Below are 20789 nucleotides of genomic sequence, written 5' to 3'. Positions count from 1 at the left end.
TTTGTGCATAACACCCAGTGCTCCATGCAGAATGTGCCCTCTTTAATACCCATCACCAGGCTAACCCATCCCCCACCCCCCTCCCCTCTAGAACCCTCAGTTTCTTTTTCAGAGTCCATCGTCTCTCATGGTTCATCTCCCCCTCTAGCTCCCCCTCTTCATTCTTCCCCTCCTATCTTCTTTATTTTTCTTAACATATATTGCATTATTTGTTTCAGAGGTACAGATCTGTGATTCCACAGTCTTGCACAATTCATAGCGCTCACCATAGCACATACCCTCCCCAATGTCTATCACCCAGCCACCCCATCCCTCCCACATTTGCAATGACGTGGATGGAACTGGAGGGTATTATGCTGAGCGAAATAAGTCAATCAGAGAAAGACATGTGTCATATGATCTCACTGATATGAAGAATTCTTAATCTCAGGAAACAAACTGAGGGTTGCTGGAGTGGTGGGGGGTGGGAAGTAAAAAGTTTCTTGAAAAATACATAGTGGGATAGTACTTTTTAAAAAGCAGGTTTTAGAAAAATTATCAACAATTTGGTAGGTATAATGGAATCATGTGTTCATCACAGAATTTTTATGTTAGAGAACAGTCATCTCCCCAAATCTCTATACTTGATGCAGCTATAAAGTAAATGGATCTCACTGATATGTTGATGGGTGGAAAAGCCTTGGATCCATAAATCCGGACATTTATACAGATAAGGAAAATACAACTTCCACTGATGTTACACATATATAAGTTGCAGGAATGACTTTTAGTTATCATTAGACCCTTGCGCATCTTTGAAAGCTAACACACCATATATAAAACAAAACCAATGCAGAAAAACTCTAATAGCATTAAATTTGAGTTTACTTTAAGCTACTGTAATATTAAGTGGAAACCAATTTATTTTTGGTTAATTTAATGGTTTGTAGAGCAATGGGAGAGTATCACATTGATATTATCATGAAGTTTTATTAAATAGTATCATGACAAATGTCCTAGCATGTGGTCACCTGTCTCTTCCTACCTAGCACATTTCTTCTCCCTGCCCAATTAAGCTGCAAAAGAGATTAGTAATTGCCACTATCGATGGAATGCAAACAGTATACCAGCAATGTGGTCAGGCTTTTACCATTTTATTTCTACTACAGATTCTAAAAAGCCACAAAGCTTTGCTTTCAGAAATATTTTTGACTACAAGTTGAATCATAAAAATATACCCCAAATTAGAAAACCACCAACACACTTTAAAAGTTAAACAAAATGATGTAAAATAATAACACTAATTACATCTTCTCTATGTTTAATTTTTCTGTCTTTATTTTTGCTCTTCAAACACTTTAAAAATAGAACTAAAAAAAAAAATAGAACTCCTTATGTTTAGTGCCTCAATATTTTATAATGATAAGTACTTGTTTAAAACTATTTTCCAGAAGTAGGGAATAAGATTCAGATTAGATTTAGGCATGCAAAAACAAAACAGAAAGTGAGTTAATTTGACATGTCATTTAGGAAATCATACAAAAGCACAACTTCTTCATGAAGAGATCTTACCACTGACCACATCTGACCACAAAACACTGGTATGCTCAATTTTTTGAAATTGCTGAAAATGCTATTGAAATTGCTATGAAAAGATACTCATTGAGAGGAGTAATTTTATATCTAGCATTATCACATGAATGTACACACATGTAAATTTATTATGCCCAGAAGCAAATCCACAATCTATAAAACTGAAGTTGACAAAGGAATCTACATTCCAGATAAAAGAGGAGACCCAAGGAAAAAGAATTTTAAAATAAAATTGTTAGAAAGTTTTGGGAAACAAAAACAAATATAATTATTTCAGATGTGGACCTTAGCTCACATTATTATTAAACAGAACTCAACAGTCTTATAAAGAGATAATCACATTTAAACCTCTAATTTATTTGTGTAAAGATTATTTAATAAAAGCAGGAAGTCCAAACAATGACCTAAACAGAATTACTCCTCAGATTACCAATCAAAGAGTGTGTTAAAAATAAATTAATTGGGCCCAATCACATGATTAATGAAGGAATTAGGTTGATTGCAGCATTTTCCTAGAGTATTAGTGATGATTTCTTTTTGTATTTAATTCAAGGAAAGAATGGAACAGCCTGAAGCAAAGCCCTTCATTCAAATGTCTCTTCAAATTTCGCAATATTGGCAGGTGCACTCAGTAATAAATTGGTAACTCAAATTATTCAAGGGCTTCAAATTTAAACAAATTCTTGGTACTTACTTGGCTACTGTGTACTGAACCCACTTTAATAAAGCCTTCTTAGCATTTCCTTGGAGCTTGGTGGCCACTTTCCGTTTACTTGGGGGGCTGGCGGTCTCAGCGCTAACCATGCTGTCCACAGAGGATGTGCTGCCCGACAAAGACTGCAGCTGTGGCAGGTTGCTGGTCAACTCCTCAATCTGTTCGTGAGTTAACATGGCAAAAACATAAGAATTATCTTGTTCTTCTTTCCTTGGATGTTTTACTTTCCCAACTAAAAGTGATTTAAATTCACACCCTTAACACCATTGACAAGGTAAGTTCTTAAGGCATGATTGACATTGTACTCTTCTTCCGACTTCCCACTGCATCTAAAACTACCTCGTACACAGTAATAAACACTTGTTAAACACATGAATGAATGAATAAAATAAAACCTAATGGTTATCCAAACTCATAGAGCGTACAACACCAAAAGGGAACCCTAATGTAAACTACAGACTTTAATAATGATGGGTCAATATAGGTTCATGAAGTGTATCACTTCAGTGGAGGATGTAGGTTATGGGAGAAGCTACACATAGTGTGGGTACAGGGTATATGAGAAATCTCTGTACTTTTTGTTCAGTTTGGCTGTGAACTTAAAACTGCTCTAAAAAATAAAGACTTAAATAAAAACCTAAGTGTCTGCCTTGGGCTCAGGTCATGATCTCGGGTTCCTGGGATCAAGCCCCATGTTTGGCTCCCCGCTCAGTGGGGAGTCTGCTTCTCCCTCTCCCTCTGCCCCGCATCCCTGCTTGTCCTCTCTCTCTCAAATAAATAAATAAAATCTTCAAAAAATAAAAAAAACACAACCTAATGGCTAGAACAATTATTCTAGATGGAATGGCAAGTTCATTTCTCCCCTTAATGTCTAATGGGAACATAAAACTGGTCCCTTCCAGAGAACAAAAAAAATTTCCTGAACTCTTTCTACACCAATATCTCATCTCTGATGTGCCCTGCTCACTTTTCAGATGGAGCACCTATGTCACAGTTTTTTTGGAGGAGTACCATATATAACATCTTTGCAGGGAAGAAGAGGAAATTTTTCTGCTAACAAAAAACAATACACATGGGAAAATCAAATTTCTGCTCACTTGAGAATCAACCCCAAAGGTAGGGCAAATGAGAGTACTATTAAAATTTCTACCACTACCTCCATTCATGACATTATATCAACTGAAAAGGGAGCTATAGTACAATACCTGGAAATATAGAATAATGGTCCACACCAATCCAAGAACTATTGAAGGTCGGCCATCAGCTATATCAGTGGAGTTAATGTTGACTAATTTAATCTGTTTAAAAAGAAAAACTGTACTAGTAATGTACTAGAAGATTATAGACCACCCAATTATGCAATAATTAGCACTTTATTAGACATCAGTTGGACAATTTGGTCATGCCTATGTAGTGATACACAAGAGTAAGTAGGGTGAGCCATCAAAACAAACAAGCACATGGTTTCAGTGGAAATTTCAGGAGCATTCATTAGGGGCACACAATAAAAACAACTATAGAATGAATTTCAAAAAATTGTTTAAAGTTGAAAAAATATGACATCATGCAAGGAATTACCAACAAAACACCACACAGTAAAAAAAAAAAGGTTATTTTTTTTACATTCAGAAGTTGACTGGAGCTTAAAAGAAACTGTGATGAGTAGTTTAAGAAAATGCACTCACTCTGAAGTTTGTTACCAAATAGCATGAAACTTATGTTCTCTTTTACCTATAAAAGTCAGGAGTTAAAAATTCTAAAATTTGTACTAACCGGTGATCCTCTGTACGTGGACTGACATGAAAAACAAAGGGAGAAGATGATATACATACATAAATAATTTTTAAAAATCAGAGTTATTTGTTCAAAGAGAATAAAAATGTAGGTAGTAAATTTAGAGCAAGATTTGGGGAATACATTGTAAAGACAAAGGAAAGCCAAGAAATAATAAAGTAGAAGAGACCATTAGGGTTTAGTTCCTGACTTTTAAGCATTCAGGATAGATGTTAACTTGTCTGTAGTTGTCTCTAATTATTTATTTTAATGCCTTCCCAACTATTAAAAATGTTATTTCCTAAGTCCCAGCAAAACGGATGTATGGTAAGTCTATCTCAGCCATTCTCAGAACAATTAACAACTGCTCACCATCCTTTCAATAATCCCTAAACAAATTAGAAAAAAAAATAAAGTACTCCTTAGATTTATAGCTCAATAATTCTCAGACAAGATTTAATAAGATGTGTTATTAATAATAAAGTTCAGAAGTTTGTAAATGGTTTACTTTTAAAAAATTATCAGATGCAAAATCATCCCACAAATACTTTACTCTGGAGTAATTAGTTTAAATTTACTAGTAGAGTAAAAGTTAGCACAAAAATCACTGTAAATAATTTGAGATATACCTATGGGATTTTGTCTCACTGGTGAAATTCATTCATCAGGTTTAGAGACAGGAAAAAAAATATTGACAACTTCCATAGATTACAAGCTTCTATTTCTTTTAAACCTAGCACAGCATGAGACAAATAATACATGTTTGTGGAAAATAAAGATCACGTTTTTTAACCTTTTATGACAGAACCTACTGCAATGTCCCTAATCATTTTGATTACTTTGGTTTACAGCTTCTCCAGAATTTTCTCCACATCCATTTTAGTATCCACAGGGCACAGATATATAATACATGCTAATAACCAGAAGATTAATGCATTCCATGAAGGGCAGATTATTTATCTTTCCTTATATATCATTCTTTTTAAAAATTATAAGTTGAATTTTCTACCTCAATCCAGCTCCAAATGCACTATGAAGTTAACATACTGAATTTATGATAGAACCTGAAGATATTTTGCTCAACTTCTGAAGAAAAAATGCTTTTCATAATTATTTTTTCTCTTAAAAACTGTGTGTTCCATAATGGGCTTATGGAGCCTACTCTTATTGGGCTTATGAACTTATCCTATTAAATTCTTAATAGCCTAGGAGTGTGAGATGGACAATAGAGACATTCAAAGAGAATGAAGAATTCCCAGAAACCAGAAGGAGAATGGGATCACATTGATTGACCTCACCTTTGACCTGCTGACCTTGGGGGTGCAGCTCAAGAATCTGCCTTAACAAAATCTCTAGGTTTTGTTGATTCTGATGCATGCCAATGTTTGAGAATCCTGTACCAGACAATTGTATGTGGCCCAGGTAATCTGGGGAAGTTTGATTTTGCAAGCCAGAAGCCCATATGGACTGATCTGTGTTTCCTCCAAATTCACATGTTGAGGCCCTAACCCCCAGTGTGACCGTATTTAGAGACAGGGCTTTTAAGCAGGTCATTAAAGTTAAATGAGGTAATAAGCGTGGGTCCTAATCCAATAGGACTGAGGTCCTTATGAGAAGAGAAGGAGACACCAGAGCTCTTTCTCTCTCTCCACACCCACACAGAGGAAAGTCCACCTGAGGACACAGTGAGTAAGTGTCTGCCTGCAAGCAGGAAGAGACAAAGAAACCAACTCTGCTGGTACCTTGATCTTAAACCTCCAGCCTCCACAACTGTGAAAAAAGAAATTTCTGTTATTTAAGCCATCCAGTCTGTGGTAGGGCTATAGGGACCACAGCAAACTAATACAAGGCCCACAGGTATTTCCAAAAAATATTCCAATTATTTGGGAATAAATTTTGAAAAAAATTCAATTAAAACTCCAGATTCCTAGCTTTTCTTGATAAATTGAAAACCTAACGAATGGATGCATTGCCACTTTATGCTAGTTGCTTTCTACAATGAGGTGTCAAGTGAGTCATTCTAACCAGTGATACAGGAGCCAACTACCTGCATTATTTAATAAATAAATAAATGATTAGATTTTAATAAAAATCCAGATTGCTGACTTCTCTTGTTTAATTGGAAAATCTGGGATCCCTGTGCTTGCATTTCACTGAGGCAACTATAACTGGAACTGAATGTTCGTTTCCATCTTCCAGACAGGGCACAAAACTTGCTCAATTCTCCTGTTTCCATAATTAGCCTCTAACTCACTTCATCTTTAAGATCACCTATCTGACTTTATAGGAACCTAAATTTATGTCGCTTGTCTACACTAAGGGAAGTTTTAGGAAAGGTGGTCAGTGGTTGGCTCCTTGCATTACTGTTTAGAATGACCTACCTGATACCTCACTGGAGAAAGAAACTGGTGGAAATGGTACCGGATCTACTCATTAGAATCACATTTACATGGTTCCTATCAGAATACTAATGTATGCTTTTATCAGTTTCCCTGTAAACAAGTGGAAAACAAACACAATGGTAGGGTTTTCTCCAGTAAAATTTGAGGAGTGCCCTTATTATTCCTTAAATCAAGCTAGAATCCAAGGACTAAACTGATTTTCTATTATCTAAAGAAAAAATCTAAATGGAGGGCAAATTAGGTCCAAAGGTCAAAAACAAATTCCTGAAAATATGTTTGAGATATAAGTTCTTAAATTATAAAAATAAAATAAAATAAATAGTAAGGTGGGCACTGAAGAGCCTTAAAACAAACTCATTCCTCCCCACAGTCAAATTTTATTACTTAGGTTTGTTCTGTGAAAATGATCTTGTGTAAAACAAGTCTTCTGTGGAAAGAAAACTCTTTGGTCCTCTTTGCAAACAATGCCTTTATAGGTTAAGTCCTTAAATTTTTCCCAAGACGTTAACAAGAGGAATTTTGTTTTTATATTCTAGCCAATGAAGGATAGCTCAGAACAAAGTAGGACACTATAATTATATAGGTAAAATGGGAGACTCAATGACTTGGAAAGATATAAATATCTTGTTCAACATGGCTTTTTTAGCTTTCTATGAAAAACTCACGGAGGAAGCTGGAAGAAGAGAAACACTCCATTAATAATGATATTAGTCATCTGGAAACAATGTCCAATATTCTGTAAGAAGCTAATATTGTTTTTCTATACCATCTTAATGTCCAGAATCTCTCTTTGGCACAGAGTCTGCACAAATGACTGGACTTTATATTGTTTCATCGTACTACCAACTGATCAAAATATAAATTATTCAGTGAACACAATCAAGTATTTTTGTATTTTCTAGAGTTCCTGTCATATGGAAAGTATTCAAATATGCATTTGGGTAGTAAATAAATGAATTTAGTGATACAGATTTTGAAGGAAATAGTTGAATCATTCTATTTTCAAGTAGTATCTAGAGATCCATTTATAGAGCTGGTTTTGGTACTGCCAAACACAGACACCTAAATTCCCACAAGTTGGGAAAAGGCTAAACCTAAACCAGTTGGTGCAACTGGTTTGGAAGGAAACATGGCAATAACTAACAAAACCACATATACACTTACTTTTTAGATAATCACACTTTCAGGAATTTACCCAAAAAATACCCTTATAATAGTGTGAAAGTATAGTGGACAGCCATTAATTGCATCATTGTGTTTGATAAATACTAGAAACAACCTAAATGCCTCATTCATAAGTGATTGAATAAACTCTGGCACATCACATAATGAATGCAGCTGTAAAAATGAATGAGGAAGATCTCCATGAACCGATATGAAAGATTTCCATGATATACTGTTAAATGAGAAAAGCAAAGTGCAGAAATGTATTATAGGATGTTACCCTTCATATAAAAAAAAGAAGGTGTATGAAAATACATCTGCTCATTTATGCAAAAGAAATGTTGTAAGAATAAATTAGAAGCTGGTTCCCTAAGATGAGATAGGGAATGGAAGGAAGAAAGATGAGAATGGAATAGTAAGGATAATGAGGGGGTGCCTTCTCTAAGCGTAACTTTTACTCTTGGAATCATAATAATGTCTCATTCCCCAAAATAAAAATAATAAGAATAAGAATAATAATCATAGTCAACTAGGATGTATGTGTGTGTGAGGGGGTATTACTCAAAACTGAATATACCTTGATTACCAAACTCTATTACAAAAGACTATCCTAAAACTGAAGAGAGAGAAAAAGAATAAAAGTAACCTAAGTAAATTTGGAAAATAGTCTTTTAACTGAATGCTGTAATACTAAAGACCAAAAGACTTATACATACACACTGTTCTCCAGTGAGTAAATCTGTTTCTCACAGGGGTCTGGTGAGCAATTCTTAAACAATTTTACATCTATACTAAGATTAAAAAAATAGATGAATACATTGTAGATGAAAGCCAGGTTTCTCACTGTCAGAGAAAATAGAAACAAGCATGGGAGGCTATTAACAAACCTCGTGGTATTGGACTGGAATCAGAAGTATCAGTTTAAACTAATGGTTTACACACACACACACACAGAGAGAGAGAGAGAGAGAGAGAAAGGAGGCAGGGGGAGAGAGAGACAACACATATGCATATACCTGGGTCAGTAAACATTCATATTTTCTACATCTGTTAAGAGGGCCTAGGGGCAATGAAACTTCAGTAGCAATGAGCACACCCAGCACCCAAACATCGCTCACTAATAAAAGGACCAAAGCCTGCTTAGGGAAGTGGTTGATTCCAGAACTGGGGCAGGGAAAATATGTAGTTCTGGAAAATGAGGAAAGGCCTGAAAAAGGATGGGGCCATATTAAAAGAGTACAGGAGCCAGCCTAAAGGAACTCTCAATGGCCAAAGCTGGAACAATTTGAGTATTATTATTATTATTATTGGATTATAATTATAGAATAAAATAAGTTCATGCCAAAATAAATAATTGAATAAATAAATAAATGGTGGGAGGGAGAAAGGACAACCTTTACTTACAGAACACTTTCAATTAATACATGTGAAAGGACTGAGGGAAACACAAAATTACCATTAGGCAGACATCACAGAAATAATTACTGAAGAAGGCAATCAATGCTAAAATCAGTAAGCAAAATTTGCAAGAAGTAGAGTATTAGCATAATCTCAGTTATCTCCCCTAAGTTATTTCTCAGTTATAAAGGAAAAAATAGTAACTTTATCATAAAAAAAAAAAAAAAAAAAACACAGCAGAAAGCTTTGCCAAGTGATTGAGGTTAACATCACCAGCAATAAGACTCATCAATCCTATATCTTCTCAGGTGCCCTGAGAAGAATGCAACATCACTTCCTTGGAATTCTTGCCACAAATGTATAACCTCAATCTAATCTTGAGGAAACATCAAACAAACCCAAATTGAGAGACATTCTGCAAAATAACTGACCAGCAGCTATTATCAAGGTCACGAAGGACAAGGAAGACAAGGTCATAGAGTGGAAGAGACCAAGGAGCCACAATTAAATGCAAGGTGTGTTACTGGATTGGATCCTGGGGAGAAGTAAGACATTAGTGGAAAAATGGATGAAATTAGACAAATGTCTATGCTTTAATGCATTGTATCACACCAATTTAAAAGTCCTTCTTTAGTAATTGTGCCATATATATATATATGTATACATATATACATGTACTATGTATGTAAGTTCTTCATGTTAGAGGAAGCTGCCCTAAGTATAGACAGGAAATCTCTCTGCCATTTTTTTGCCACTTTCCTGTAAATCTAGAATTATTTTACAATAATATTGACTCTCTCGCTGTATAATTTACATGCAGTGTTTTTACTGTACAGTCAACTTGAAAAACATCAGTATGCTCACACCTTCTTGTTTAAAAAGGTGTTTTGTTATTAACATAACATAATAAAAAAAATGTAAAAAAAAAAAAAGATGTTTTGTTTTGTCTCTCTCACCTTCCTTCCTTCAAGGAACTTGAGTGCTGTGCCAATATTAGCTACAGCATGGATTCGCTTCATACGGCGTCCTTGTTCACATGGCTATAAACAGGAAGGAATAGGAATAAACAAAAATGCACACATTAAAAAGATAATTATAAAATGAATTTAAATGGATTAAAAATATACTTGAAGAATATTCAAGAACAATGCCTAGGATACTCATTCCTTCAAATGATGCTTTTCATGTTAATGTGGTCCTGGACCATAATGACATGCACAAAATTTAAACAACCATTTCCAAGGTTTATTTATAATTTCAGAGTAATTTCATTTTATGTAATTCAGAATCTCAAAGGGCTCAATATAAATAAATAAGAAAGGTTAAATTGGAAATTGTCCTTGTAGGTCTCAGTTTTCTTATCCACTAAGTAAGAATGCTGAGATTCATTTTGAAATTTCTTCTAGCTTCAAGGTCTTATAATTCTATGGCTGAATGAGTGGGCACTTAAACAGAAGTAGGACTCTTATGTCAAAATATTTACTTTTTCTAGAATCATCTAGCTTGGCAATTAAATGCCTATCAAGATTTCTGTACTCTGTTAGTCAAGTACACTGGTAAAATTATACTGATACAGAATGATATACGTCTTTAATACCCAACTGAATTATAACAAAGGTTCCTTTAAGCTTCTATTAAATAGCTTAATTCAGGAGGATATATAAAGATGGCCAATTATATCTGGAAACCAAGGCTGTATATATCTCAAGTCAATGACTCCCACATCTGAATGCTAATCCAGTTTATTTAGCTCATGCATACACCTGTATATTCCAAATTAGCTTTTCATATGTGTTTTGTTTGATTTCCCCCAAAGCAGAACCCGAGACAAGGTCTTGGGTGCATGTAGTTTATTGGGGAGGTGACTCCAGGTAGTAAGAGCGAGGAGATGCATGGAGAATGAGACAGGGAAGAAGGAAAAGCGTTATTGAGGGTTTCTGCTGTGAGCAACTAGGCCTCAATCCTGCTGGGGACCCACACACTCTATAAGATATGTGTAAATTATGTCACAGAATTGTCCCTCCTACAAATGGCAGACTGGAGCATTTATTCATGGACTCCCATCTCCATTGGTTGAGGGTCCTTAGGGACCACTAACCCTTCCGCACTTCAGGGCTGCCTTGAGCAACTTGTGCTTTGATAAAAGCCATGAGGATAGAATCCTGGAGACATGTTAATAGGATCTGAGGCTAGATGCTGCTGCAGTCTATGGGCAATGGCCCACACTCTCTGAACTCTCACTCGCTGGAGAGGGAGGCGAGCGGAGATGGCACAGGGGTGCTGAGAGCATCCACTACAATATGAATCCTATTAAGATAAATGATTTACACAAAATTATTATCAGTTTGTAATTTTCCAACAAGCAAACTCTTTTACAAAAGCCATTTTGAGGACTCTGCACAAAATTACTGGAAATTTATGTTTAGGCAAAAACACTTAAAAAACTCAATTACCCAAGCAATAATGATTGTGTAGCTTTTGTCAAGAAGCAGTAAATAAAGGAAAAATGAGTACTCCCAATTTTGGACTCTGTCTAACATGTTACACATTTTGAAGATTATTTGCTGAGTACCTTTTTGTAATTATGGCAAACGGCATTTATAAGGAGTTTATCCTCGCAAACTACTTACTTCTCTACTCCTCTGAAATAACAAAACATAACCCAGAAAAACAAAATGTAGATCTTCCTCAACTTACATTGGGGTTATATCCTGATAAACTCATTTTAAGTTGGAAATACTGCAAATCAAAAATGCATTTAATACACCCAACCTACCAAACATCACAGCTTCACCTAGCTCACCTTAAATGTGCTCAGACCACTTACATTAGCCTACAGTTGGGCAAACTCATCTCATACAAAGCCTATCTTATAATGGAGTGCTTAATATTTCATGTAATTTATTCAATACTGTACTTAAAGTGAAAAACGGAATGTCTGTGTGGGTACAGAATGGTTGTAAGTGTATCGGTTCTTTACCCTCGTGATCACGTGGCTCATTAGGAGCTGTGGCTCTCTATCACTGCCCAGCCTCACGAGAGAGGACCATCCTGTGTGTCGTTAGTCCAGGAAAAGATTCAAATTCAAAATTTCAAGTATGGTTTTTACTAAATGTATATTGCTTTCACATCATCATGAAGTCAAAAAGTCATGAAGTCGAACCACTGTAAGTTGGGGACTGTCTATACTTTATTATTGAGTAATGTAGAAAAATATATTCTGTAGTTCACTGTCAATGTGTTTTTTTTTTCACTCTGCTGGTTGCACTGCACCTAAAAACAAGCTGTCCCTGTGACAAATGACTGACGATGGAGGATGTCCACAAGTGCATGGAGGACGTCCACAAGTGCATGAAGAATGTCACGCTGATTTCCAACTTAATTTTCAACAGACAGCTACATAAGTAATGCACAGTTACGGACCAACCATCCTTTCCAAATGGAAAGCAAACACTATAAACTGAGGTGTGTTAATCTGCAAGTCATCTTCCTGGACACCACACAGAGGCAGTAGTTAAACATGACAGATTACTGATGAAGTTTTTCACTCTGCCTTCCAAGGTAGCTACTACTATAATGTTTCAGATCCACTAAAGGTGTGAGGAAAGAGAAAGGGAATGTATTCTCTGCTCCCAGAAGTGACTGATAGGCCAGTGTTTCCAGTGTATTACCAACTACAAAAAGAGAACTTTGTCTTATAGGGACAGCACCTTTTACACTCCCAACTCCACAACCCCCAAATTCCAAAGGGGAACAATTTGACAAGTCTGGTCACAGAAAAAGTCCTTACCAGTTTCTGCCCAGACAGGACCTCCAGAAGAGCAAGCAGCTTAACACCATCTTTCATGTCTTCAAAAAGATCATCTATCACCAGTGGGGGTTTCCGCTAGAAGATAAAAAATTAGTTAAGTGCAAAAAAATGCTTCTCTCTCTCTCTCTGCCATACCTTTGCTACTCACTGTGGTGAAATCTGTACAAATAATTTCTAAATACCTAAATTCTTTATTTTGGATATGATTGGCAATTACCAATTATTGGAGAAAAACAACCCTTTGGAGAGAAACTTACTCAAAAACCTCAGGAGACTTAATGCTTGGGCTTTCATATACATACCAGCTTCTTTCTAGAAAGGAATTTTTGTCAAGAGTCAAAGAGATGGTATGGGGTAAGAGAAGGAAAAGAGGTCACTATCAACATAAAAGATGAGACATTGACGCAGGGCCTAAACGAGGAAGAGGAGGTGCCCCAGATAAACTGTACCAACCTCCCAACTTCACTGTGGGCGAGCACGTTACCACGGGCTTACCTAAGCCCATTCTGGCCGCAGTAATCTCCTTAGCTCAGGGGCCAGCTGCGGGAGCACAACTAAGGTTGCAGACTGACTCTCCTGTGAGTTAGCTGGCCAGGTCCTGTTTCTCGCCTGACAAATCTAGCTCAGCTTCTCTCAGAATGTGGCGCTGAACTCAGAGGATCGTAAGTGCAAGATTACAGACTGATCAGTGCAAATCCATCACCACTACTGGAAAAATAAGTCAAAGCCCATTTTCAATTCATGGAGGGTCTTTTATTTTTTTATAAAAATCACTAAAATACCTAATATATTGGGCTTTGTCAAACCTTGAATTCAGGTCTATCTTGGCTCAGAAGAAAGGAAACAGGTGATGATGCTAATGTTCATGGTCAGTGGAGGATTGGTGTCCTCAGATTTCTCACAGAAAGAACTTTTCCATTTATTACCTAGGTTCAAGCGCTATAGTTTCCTGGTTCTCACTGAATCATGTTAAAAGCCTAAGTTATATTTCTGACTATATCCAATTGTCTTTCTTTCTAAAAAAGAAAAAAGAAAGGAAAAGTTCTATGTAGAGATATTTAATCACCAAATGTTTTATTGAAATGAGACGTTTTTCTCTACCCACTGATAGGGAGCATTTATATTTCTCTTATGACTGCATGAATTACAGTCTCTGAATGGCACAATTCTATTTTTAAATGCATTTTCTCTCTTTATAAAATGAACAGCTGAATACATTTTGTTCTCATACTGTGAAATACATGTTCAAAAATAAGTTTTCATTTTCAGGTATTCTCTTTTATATTCCACTATTCACACTGCTTATAATTAATATAGCAAAAAATGTAATAATGACTTTATATTCTACGCATATAAATAAAATTATTAGTGAGCTACAATGAAAACTATTCAGTGTGATAAGAATCAAAATTATTGTATTAGTTATATGTAATCATTAAAAATATGGCCTGTTTATCATGCAAAATATCCATTTGTATCCTAAGAATATAAATGCAGTATAACAATGAGGAAAAAGTTAATAAATATGTGATATATTCAGTGAACAAATGCAAATGAATTTTTTCTTATACTGTGTTAACCTGAAAATATATAAAGAAAATGAAACTAAGCAGGGAATTTTCTTGAAATGATAAAAATTCCAAGAAATTTGACACAAAAAACCAAGTCACATCCATTCATCCATTCAGCCTTTGTTTTTTTTTTTTAAATATTTATTTATTTATTTATTTGAGAGAGATTGTGCATGCAAGACAGAGAGAGAGAGTAGGGAGTAGGAGTAGGGGCAGAGGGAGAGGGGGAGGGAGAGAGTCTCAAGCTGACTCCACATTGAGCCTGGGTCTCCATCTCACAACCCTGAGATCATGACCTGAGCCAAAACCAAGAGTTGGATGCTCAACCAACTGAGCCACCCAAGCACCGCCCCCCCAATCTGCCTTTAAACACAAATTCATCTCTGCCACTTTGAAGACCATTTTCTTGTGACCCCACTTCTGCCTCTGATGTTTCTCCTATCGAATCTACTGGTGCCCCACAGTCTTCCTTCCCCTCCAGCTGCTTCTGCACATGCTTGTGGACACAGCCATCAGGTCAGCAGTGACCCCTGAGCAACTCAGCTCATCAGCCTCTCTGTGTTGACTGCTGGTACCAACCTCTCCTTGATCTGTTCTTCCCCAAACCTCTTTAATCAGCCTGCCTGGTTCACAAACCTCTTTTCTTTCTCTCTCTCCTTTCTTTCTGACAGTGGTCATCACCAAGATCAATCCTGACTCCTCTGTTCTTCACAAAATTTTGTTTGGATAGACTGACTCCTGAATCCTTCTGTCCAGGTAAATGACAGGCACTCAATATATATTTTTGGCTGAATGACTGACTGAATAAATGAATAAATGTAATTTTCTTAAAAAAATGATTTTTGGGGTGCCTGGGTTGCTAAGTCATTAAGCATCTGCCTTCGGCTCAGGTTATGATCCCAGGGTCTTGGGATCGAGCCCCGCGTGGGGCTCCCTGCTCAGCGGGAAGCCTGCTTCTCCCTCTTTCACTCCCCCAGCTTGTGTTCCCTCTCTTGCTGTCAAATAAATAAATAAAATCTTTAAAATAAATAAATAAATAAATAAATAAATAAATAAATAAATAAATAAAATGATTTTTGTAGCCCTTATGCCCATATTAATGGCTCTTAAAATATGGTACATATATAATGGGTAAAGAAAAATGTTCTCCAGTTTCTAGGCTATCAGACTGCAACACAACACAGAATATCTTGTTTCTGAATGTCTTATTCACAGTAAGAACCCATTAAGTATTTGTTGAAGAAATGACTGAAGTTTCCAGTCTGCATGATAAAGAAGGGTAGATGGTTTTTATTACAAGAACAGATACCTAGACTACCCTCACTTTCCTCTCTCTCCTCTCTTGGTAAATTCCCGCTCAATTTTCATGACTCAGCTCATACTTAATCTTTTTCAGTTTTCCAACTAGAATTAAGTCACTTCTTTTGCCCTAAATATGTTGTTCAGATCAGAATGATCATGTTGCATTACAGTTAGTTATTTACAAATCTGTGTCCCCAGGAATTCAGATCATGGGGCAGCTTCCTGAAGATAAGGAAGTTGGATATATCATTATATACCTAATACAAAGCACAGTGCTTAATACTAGTTGGCAGTAATCATGTAAATGGTGAGTGAATCACACTCAACAGAGATATGTGATGCTTATTTGCAAATATCTTTGGGAATCTTAGAGATACACACAAATAAGATCATGATGCAGAATTTCTCTTTTTATAGGAAATACTAGTTGCTTCTGGAAATTTTTCCACCAGTGTCTTCCTGCACAAAGTAAAGAGATGTAGACTGATGGCTATTACCAGTCTAAATAGAAATTGGGAGAAAATATTTCTCCTTAAAATAAAAATGTTTAAAAAATGTTTTTATCAATTTAATTTGTAATGCACAAGTACCATATTTTCAACACACTGAATTATAGGACCAAGCACTATGTAATCAATTCTTTACTTAACTAGTAAAAGAGGTGGAATAATAAACTTCTGGCCAGCCTTACTGTAAAGAGCTGGCAAAAATGAATACTAGAGAATGATCTTCATATTTCTATAAACTCTATCCAATTAGATATAATGTAAACATTGTTCAAAATTAACAAAACACATCAAAAATTACATCAGAATAAAAACATTGTAGTCATTATTGGACAAATTTTGCTCTTCCATTTTGCATAAAGAATTGTTTACATATAGCAAATGATCAACTAGAGGAGACCTTTACTATTGTGACTATATCATTTATTTTTTGGAACAATGTCTTAATAAAAAACCTTTCAGATAAAATGTCTTTCCTGTCACATATATAAATACTTACAGCACCAATCTGATTACTCTGGCTGGATTCAGGTCATGGTACTGGCCGCCAAAAGAAAGAGTTAGGAAAGAAAGTAACTAATTGGAGCCTGACTTAATGGAAAAACAAAGATAATGTGGTTTTGTTCCTATTCCCTACCAATTTTCAGTTTTAAGCATTAGGCAGGACTCTATCAGGCACTTTTCAAAACCACAATTATCATTTTTTACTATTATTAAGGTAAAATTGTGATAAGCTCTTTTTTTGGTGCAGTATTTTTTAAAATTATATTCTCCTTAGACTTGACAGTCACATTTAGATTTCTATAGTGGAACCAAAATATATTCATGCTGAATCTGAGGTTGTTCGAAGAACAGAACTTCCCAATTGGGTCAGTGGGAGAGGGAGATAAAGATGGGAGAGAGAACAGAGGAAGTAGTACTTCACTTCTGTGGCTACTCCTTTCTCTCAGCTCTCCTCAAACGAGGTTTAAACCTAAAATTCTAGCTCTAAGAGGACTGCCTGGGTCTGAAAGTCCCTGGAAACAGGGAAGTTGCACACGCCTCTGTGCCTGGTTATACCCTTGGGAGTTAACTCATGACTGAAACAGACTTTACGGAGCTTTTTTCACTCTTTCTTCTCCTCCTCCTTTATTTTTGCTATTCAGCTCCTTTAATGACACATAATGAGATTCAAAGTCCATCCTTGATCTTTACGGACTGTAGACGTACAGGTATCTTTGACATAATTTTTCCTGACCATTTCCTCTATTTGGGGAAAACAACCTCTTTTCTAACATTGTGTGTGTGTGAATATCTTGTGTCACTTGACTAATCTATAAGCATCAGCACATATTTAAGCCTTATCTACCATCTATTTTCATATTTTTATCCATGAAAGGATGGCCATGTTTGCTCTGCGACATGTTGATTTTATGCCCCTAGAAACAATTATGCTGCTTAGAGGAAAAGGAATAAGAGAATAATTTTGATGAAAACAGATATCAGATATAACTATTTGGCATGAAATAAAAATTTAAGTAATTCTCACATTTAAAAATTACATATGAAATGAAAAATGTTGATGCATAAAGTAAATATGACAAAATAGTCACATTATAGACTACATATATGAATTCCAATATTTACTAGATGATTCCATGGCTTAGATATTTACACCTTCTAATTCAGTAGGTGTTTTAATAGGAATGAAATGAGGAAAAAAGAAGAAGGTAGGAAAGAATCAATAATGTATTGTTGAACATCTCAATGTGTCAAGCACTATGCTGAGGGCTTGCATACATATTATTCATGTAATATTCATAACCACTACCTATGGGAGTATCACTTCCTATTTCAAAGCAAGGAATCTGAATCTCAGAGAGGTTCAACCATTGGCCTAGATCACAACCCTTGTAAGTGATTAGATTTGAGCCCAGGTTTATTATACTTTGAGCCACCTGTTAGATAGGAAGTTTAGTACAAAAAATACAGGTATTAACATAAATATTTCCTGAATAATACATAAACCTATATATGTGATTTTTGTTTAATATCAACATGAAAAGTATTAACTAATCAGCTGAAGTGCCTGCCATTCTACTAGAAACAAAAAATTTATTAACAAAAAGCCACTTCTATATATGAATGGATATAAAAGAAAGACTAAATAGTAATAATAGAAATATTATGTATATAAATACATACTGGCATAGACAACAGTTGGCCTGATTCACACCATGTCCCCTAGTGGTCATGTTTGTGTGACAGCCCTATCTTTTGTTACATGAGTGACCTGAGCTGCACCCATCACATTCTCTGCTTGGATCCAAAAGTTAGCTGGAGTCAAGTTGTCACATGGCAATGACCTAAATACAATTGTCACCGGGTCCTGCTGTTGAGGCCCCAAGAACTACTTGCCTCAGTCTTTCTCAAGATTGGGTCTGTCAGAATGTCCAGGCTCCTCAAGACCATCCTCAGCTTTATGATGCACTAGAAGAACCCACAGGACTCAGAAGTGCTATTTTACTCATGATTACAATTTATTACAGTGAACGGACACATTAATATCAGCAAAGGGACAAAGCTCAAAAAGCAGGGTCCAGGAGAAACCATGTATGAGTTTCCAGGGATGAATGATCTTCCAGTAGTAGTACATAAAGACATGCCTAATTTTTCCCAGAATGATGTGTGATGATATGTGTGAAGTGTCAGCAACCAGAAAAGCATGCTCCATGAGTTTTGCTCCACAGAGTTTTTATTTGGACTCTGTAACTTAGGCATGCAGTGCTTACATAACTGACCTCAGCTACTCGGACTCCAGCCCTTCCCCTGTCCCAGCTCCCCAGAAAAAACAGATGGGTGTTCACCATGAAACACATTGTTAAATTAATCTCATCAAAGTAGTAGTACAGCATGGCCCAAGGTCTAGGCATATAAAACTCTCTTATCAGGCAGAATATTCCAAGTGCTCAGAGGTTATCTCCCAGGAGCCGGTTAAGGACCATTCCTAAAGATAGGTCTTTATTTGCAATGTATGGAGTTTGAGCAACCCAAGCCTGCTGAGCTAATCTTTTCCTGCCCAGTCAGAATGTATCTTCTCAATAGATTTCACTTCTTAGTTAAATAATTTAAGATCATTTCATTTACTTGTAACAAAATAAAGCACAACAGACATGTGGGTCTATTTTGTTATTACTTTGTAAACACTATCTGAATGTAACAATTTACAGTTCAGTGCCCTTCCACTCCTACTCCATGATAAGATCCACATAAGTGACCAAAAATAAATTTATGCTTTACTGATGAGAGTGTGCATTTTCAGGGAGACCTAATTGTATTTGATGTGAAAAGATGTTTTATAGACTTTTGACCAATTGATATCAGTAAATGATGAAGGTAGACACAGCTGAATACTGTTGATAAACAAACATACATTCATACATGCATAAATGAATAGAGCCATTTCACCTGGACCACTGTATGCCTATATCCAAAAATAACAAAAATGGAGATAGACTAAAAATATTTTTACCATTTTTAACTTTGCATTAAGAGGACAATCCTATGCACATCAGTTGAGGTGAAAGAAGCATTGAGTATTATATTGCAGTCAGAAATGTAGAAGAGCACAAATCTACCTTGAAACATTACTAGCATATCATTACTTCATCAACAGATATACCTACACATCTGCTAGAATCTTAGGGTCCCTTAGCCTCAAGTATCACACAGCTATCAAGGAGATTTACAGCATGAAGGTTTTAGTCTTGAGCAAATAAAAAGGCAAAATCTCCCATTTCATGCCAGGACCAACCCAGGTCTTCATTTATTATCATGACTTTTAATCTCAGAACAGTTGGATAGTGTTTTACCGAACACTTTTCGCCTTGGGGAAAGAGCTCTCAAAACATTTTATGACACACAAAAAAGCTATAACATTTTACTTTAAAATACTAACTACATATCCTATGGTTTAAAATTTGTGATTGCTGGATACCCACTGATACCAATAAAACGGAAGTAGAAAAGGCCTAAAATAAAAGCACATGGTACAGATTACTCTTTACTCCAATTGAGACACACGCACACCGTTGAGCACCGCCAGGCTTGCTGAAAATTACACATAATCATGGCATAAAATATTCTCAAAATGGCCTTCTGCACAGGCTGTGGAGGGATCCCAAGGCAAAGGCAGGTTCTCAAGGTGTATCCTGTGCACCCCTGAAACCTCCGTATACAGAATGACCCATCACTTCTAGAGCCAGATAAACCACTACCTCTGGTTTCCATGTTTCAGGTAGGAACAATTTCACAGGCTGAAGGGGAAAAATCCCATCTCAGGACCAGTCTATAGTGTTCACATTCTTTGATGGTTATCTTATGGGTGGAAACAGCAAGCTAAACAACAGGAACAGAGAGGAGAGTGGGAAGGGAGGAGGAGTTGACCAGCAAAGGTGGAGTGAGTTACCTCCCTGAAGATTGGCTAAGAGCCCACCACACTAAAATATCTAAAAATGCCAAAGTACCCCTGGACCAGAGCAGCAAAATCATGATTATCAGTACTGGTGGGAACCACATAAAACTGACGCAATATCT

The 20789-nt window shown here is 36.1% G+C and overlaps 1 protein-coding gene across 14 annotated transcripts in view; it reads right to left on the bottom strand.

Annotated features, from left to right (window-relative positions):
* The window catches only part of SYNE1 (spectrin repeat containing nuclear envelope protein 1), a 437497-nt gene that overhangs the window by 322230 nt on the left and 94478 nt on the right, over positions 1–20789 (bottom strand). For 12 of the 14 annotated variants that reach the window (XM_032407632.1, XM_032407640.1, XM_032407631.1 and 9 more), the window contains exons 4-8: positions 12815–12910; positions 9981–10064; positions 4061–4081; positions 3493–3585; positions 2267–2445 (exon numbers count right to left, since the gene is read on the bottom strand). In XM_032407632.1, coding sequence (XP_032263523.1) covers positions 2267–2445; positions 3493–3585; positions 4061–4081; positions 9981–10064; positions 12815–12910 — 473 coding nt within the window. The remainder of the gene's footprint in view (positions 1–2266; positions 2446–3492; positions 3586–4060; positions 4082–9980; positions 10065–12814; positions 12911–20789) is intronic. The other 2 variants (XM_032407639.1, XM_032407642.1) reach the window with 1 other exon arrangement.

This window comes from Phoca vitulina, unplaced genomic scaffold (genome assembly GCF_004348235.1).
Source record: "Phoca vitulina isolate PV1807 unplaced genomic scaffold, GSC_HSeal_1.0 scaffold9, whole genome shotgun sequence".
NCBI lineage: Eukaryota > Metazoa > Chordata > Mammalia > Carnivora > Phocidae > Phoca > Phoca vitulina.
The sequence above is the reverse complement of the archived record's forward strand: the minus strand, read 5'-3'. Positions and strand labels throughout refer to the sequence as shown.